At 49.8% G+C, this 4,166-nt stretch overlaps 1 protein-coding gene across 1 annotated transcript in view; it reads right to left on the reverse strand.

Moving 5' to 3' along the window:
• Window positions 1–100: 100 nt before the first annotated feature.
• LOC104508608 (116 kDa U5 small nuclear ribonucleoprotein component) overlaps window positions 101–4,166 on the reverse strand; it is a gene marked incomplete at its 3' end in the record, with an annotated part of 4,630 nt that continues 564 nt past the window's right edge. The window contains exons 3-8 of the mRNA XM_010150296.1: window positions 3,948–4,088; window positions 2,889–2,990; window positions 2,301–2,383; window positions 1,066–1,152; window positions 650–776; window positions 101–188 (exon numbers count right to left, since the gene is read on the reverse strand). Of these exons, the coding sequence (XP_010148598.1) occupies window positions 101–188; window positions 650–776; window positions 1,066–1,152; window positions 2,301–2,383; window positions 2,889–2,990; window positions 3,948–4,088 (628 nt within the window). The remainder of the gene's footprint in view (window positions 189–649; window positions 777–1,065; window positions 1,153–2,300; window positions 2,384–2,888; window positions 2,991–3,947; window positions 4,089–4,166) is intronic.

Genomic DNA, 4,166 nt, shown 5'->3' on the forward strand with positions numbered 1-4,166 from the left:
AACTGGCCACTGAGGGACCGCACCAAAAAGTCACTTAAGAGCTTAGAGATAAGGATTTCATCGATCTTATTAGCTCCACTCCGCTGCAGGTCCTACTTACATTCATCACAGAGAGGCCCTTCCCTGGTTCCCCACTGAAAGCCCTGCACAATGCTGTCCTTCACAGATCCCAGCAGCGACTTGTCCACCTACAGACAGACAGACAGACGGCTTCAGAGACCAAATCTGCATCATGAGGCAGTACCAGACACAGTTCAGTGTTTAAAAGCCGGTTCCTAAAAGAGCAGCAATGTGCCTCGATACCCTGAGTCTCCATCCCTCCCTCCCTCTCACAGGAGCATCATCTTCAGAGTTTGCATCTAGAGCTATAGCTTTAGAGTCCGTGTCTCGGTAATCCTGAAGGGAAGGCTGATTAGCTGCCAGTTTTAAGGACGTTTAGCCCAAATAGCAACGCCTGAAAAATAACAGGCAATTTGCTAGCTTGTGTAGGAGTTCAGTGGAGAAGGAACAGCAGCTCTGAGATGCGGCAAACCAATGAGCACTCCAACGGCAGTAGGACCTTGCCACAGGGTCTGGAAGCAGCAGCCACCTTTTGGCACCACAGCACCAAGGTCTCACTGAAACACAACCCCCAGCCTGTGTTTCTTACCTCTGAGGGCAGCGTATCGTCTACTAGGATGTTTGGGCCAGTGGCGTCTGGCCCAAAGGCCCAGATGGAACGGGCAGCCAGCAAATCCCAGTCATATTTGGTCTGGAAGAATTCACCCAGCTTCTTTCTGACAGAGGAAGGGAAGAAACTTTAGGAAATAAGTATCCAACCTGCACTCACAACATATTTACAACCCTGTTCCCTCTAGGCATAAAAGGGTCTCAGCTTTTTAACTGCAGCAACTGGTTTGCTGGGGCAGGGATGCTCACAGACTAGCCGGCAGCAATTCTGAATCCAGGACCCAGGACCTAGAGGCTGTTGGCTGATAGCGTGCACCCTGTAGATCCCAGCATTCTCTTTTTCCCCCTAATTATTTGATTCTAGGTGGATTCCTGCTCTCCCCACATCGGTCATACCTGTTCCACGTTATCTGGACCACTTCATTTTCAATGTCCTCTGCAAGTCCCTTCTCCAGAGGCTCAGCAATCATCGTGATCTTGTTCCTGAGAAGAGAGATGATTGTAATTAGTCGGCAGAATGATGGAAATAGGAGTAATTGGTTGGACCTCAGGGACTGCGCACTGTCTCCAACACAGCTAGGGAGATGAAGCCATCTATGTGCTTTGTTGTTACTGTCTTGTTTATAAAGACAGCCCATGTGCTTAACAACTGCTCTCTGAAGTCCGCTAAGCTCCACAAGCAGATTGCTAAGGGACAACACAGCTCCACCCCTCCTGCCAGATGTCCAGTGTTCGGCCAGGCTGCAGAAGGAAGCCCATGGGCCAGGCAATATGCCTCTACGGAGCCAGCACTCACTGTCCAACACACACGATGTTGCCTCAGAGAACCCCACCAATGCAGTAACCTGTCCCCAGAGGAGGTCCCTCCACATGCCCAACAGTTCAAAGACCGACCTAAGACTGGAACCTTTCTGCTCCCAAAAATAAGGCTGCCAACCACGGAGAGAGTACACCAGAATAAAGGAGGGCAAGAAGGGCCAGAAACCACAGGGGAACATGTTTTCAGCATATGACAGATCAAGATTTCCCTGAAAATTCAAGCATTAAAATGTCTTGTGCTCCTAGATTTAATCCTGAATATTCAGCTTATATTCACCCGCAGGGCTCCCTCCTGCAAACATGTGCATGTCATAGTGCATTGCTGGGGAGGAAGACGAGACTGGACTGTAAGGCTACAGTGCATAACCAGAACGGAAAAAAATCCATTTCAAGATTAAGAATGTCTTCAAGAGAAGACAAAGCTTTTGCTCAAAATGTTTGGGGAGTTACTGAAGGCAGCACTAGGCTCTTCGGCACCTGCTCTAGGACCCCAGTACACTTCCTAGTCCTGGGAGCACCACAAAACTGCTGAGGTGGTGTGAAATTTAGCTAGAAGAAAGGAGGATGTAGATCTGTCTTTATTCCCTCCATTCTGAAAGTCCCTACAAAGCACAGAAACCTCCCTTGGACTCCAGTGTGTTACTGAGGAGTTCAGTAGGGCTGCTGCAGCAGCAGGCTGCCAAGGCAGACACATGCCACTTGTCTGGACAACAGCCAGCGAGAACAAACCCCTCGGAGGGGAGGCAGCCTGCTTGCCAGTGAGTCCCTCCACCTGCCTGTCTCCAAGGCCCAGCGCGGCCCATGGCTCTTACTTCTTGTTGGGTGTCTCAGCGAAGCACTTCAGGGAGGACGTTTCCACCACGGTCTCACAGAATGTCACAACTGGGTCAGCAACCTGGAAAAGCAAGAGCAGATGTGTAAGGTTTAAAACCAAAGAAGCCCTTGAAAAGAGACTGACTGCAACCTTTGCACACCTACAAGACAGCTGGTTCGGCTGCCAGTGCTGTAATGAGCTTTGGGTGTGAACCGCTGAGGCCTGCAGACAGCTCTACTAATTCCTGCATCTAAACAAGCCAGGACACTCAAACCAAATTCCAGGTATGAAAAATTCTGCTTGATTTATTTATCTGATGCTAGCCAGGCAATGGCTGAAGTACCGGAAGAGGCTGGAATACGGTCACATACCCCTCTCCAAGCCAATTTTCAGGCTCTGAATCACAATGGTGTGATGCAGGCAGGCTGCAAGAGTTACTTTTGCAACCTAACAGCCCTGTTTTCCCTTTTAAAAGGGCCTGGCAAAATCCACGCTACACGCTTGGTAGGGTTATTCCCCCATCCTGCTGAGACAGGGGAACAAAACCCTCTCCCCAGCTGGGAAAATCCCTCGCTCATTTCCTCACCTTGATATCAATCTCCGAATACATCTTCCGTAGATCGTGCATCACACAATCCAGGTAGAGCTCCCCCGTCCCCAGGATCACGTGCTCCCCAGACTCCTCCACCTGAAAGGTAACAGAAGAGTCACTTGGCAGTGCTGCAGCTCATGGGCCCTTGCCTTCCAGGCTCAAGCCTGCGCAAGTGTCAGCTTGGAGTAAAGTGGTTAGGATCAGAGCACCCCATGGAGAGCTCCCATGGCCTTTTCCAGCAGAAAGTGCTGACCCCTGGCACAGTGAGGTGGGTGCTTTTCTGCTGAATTTATGATGTTCTGCTATTTCCACGTGATTTATGAAATCAACTGCAATGGCATGAGAAAAACAGCAAATAAAACAACCTACCATATTAAATTAGTAAAATACTATTTAAACCCAGCCTACAAGGTAGCCCACAGCATGACCTGACATCGGGGTTTAACCCCAGCTGGCAACAAAGTACCAGACAGCGCCCGCTCACTCCCTGCTCTGATGGAATGGGGGAGAGATCTGGAGCGTTTAAAGGAAGGAAACTTGTGGGTCGAGATAAAAAGAGTTTCATGATTAAAAATTAAGATAAAAATAAATTGTAAGGAAAAGGAAAAAACTCACAAAGAGGAAAAAATCAAACCCAAGAAAGACAAGTGATGCAAATGAAAACTGCTGCTCACCACCAACCGACCAACACTCAGCCAGTCCCTGAGCAACGGCCCCAGCCAACCTCCGCCCAGGTTTTATTGCTGAGCACGATGCCTTATGGTCTGGGACACCCCTTTGGTCAGCTGGGGTCAGCTGCCCTGGCTGTGTCCCCACCCCGTAGTTCTGTGCACCTCCAGCCCACTCGCTGGCAGGGCAGTGTGAAGAGCAGAAAAGGCCTGGACGCTGTGTAGGCACTGCTCAGCAACAACTAAAACATCCCTGTGTTATCAGCACTGCTTCCAGCACCAGTCCAAACCACAGCCCCACATATGCTGCTGTGACGAAAGTTAACTCCAGCCCAACCAAAACCAGCCCAGCTGACAACAGCCAGCACACGTACACCAGGAATACCTTAGTTGTAAGTGAGGGGTAACTCTTGTTGACTTTGCGGAGACCATCTAACATTTTGGGGAGCTCCGAGGGGTTGACTGGCTCCACAGCTATTTTGATGACAGATGTGGTGTTGAACTTCAAAGGACGGAAGATCTGAGCCTGAAACCAGGCAAGGACAAAGAGCTGAATACATCATGACATGGCCACTGGCGTTAGACCAGCGTTTGAAGCTGTTCT

The sequence above is a fragment of the Eurypyga helias genome, unplaced genomic scaffold, assembly GCF_000690775.1.
Source record: "Eurypyga helias isolate BGI_N326 unplaced genomic scaffold, ASM69077v1 scaffold32944, whole genome shotgun sequence".
Classification (NCBI taxonomy): domain Eukaryota; kingdom Metazoa; phylum Chordata; class Aves; order Eurypygiformes; family Eurypygidae; genus Eurypyga; species Eurypyga helias.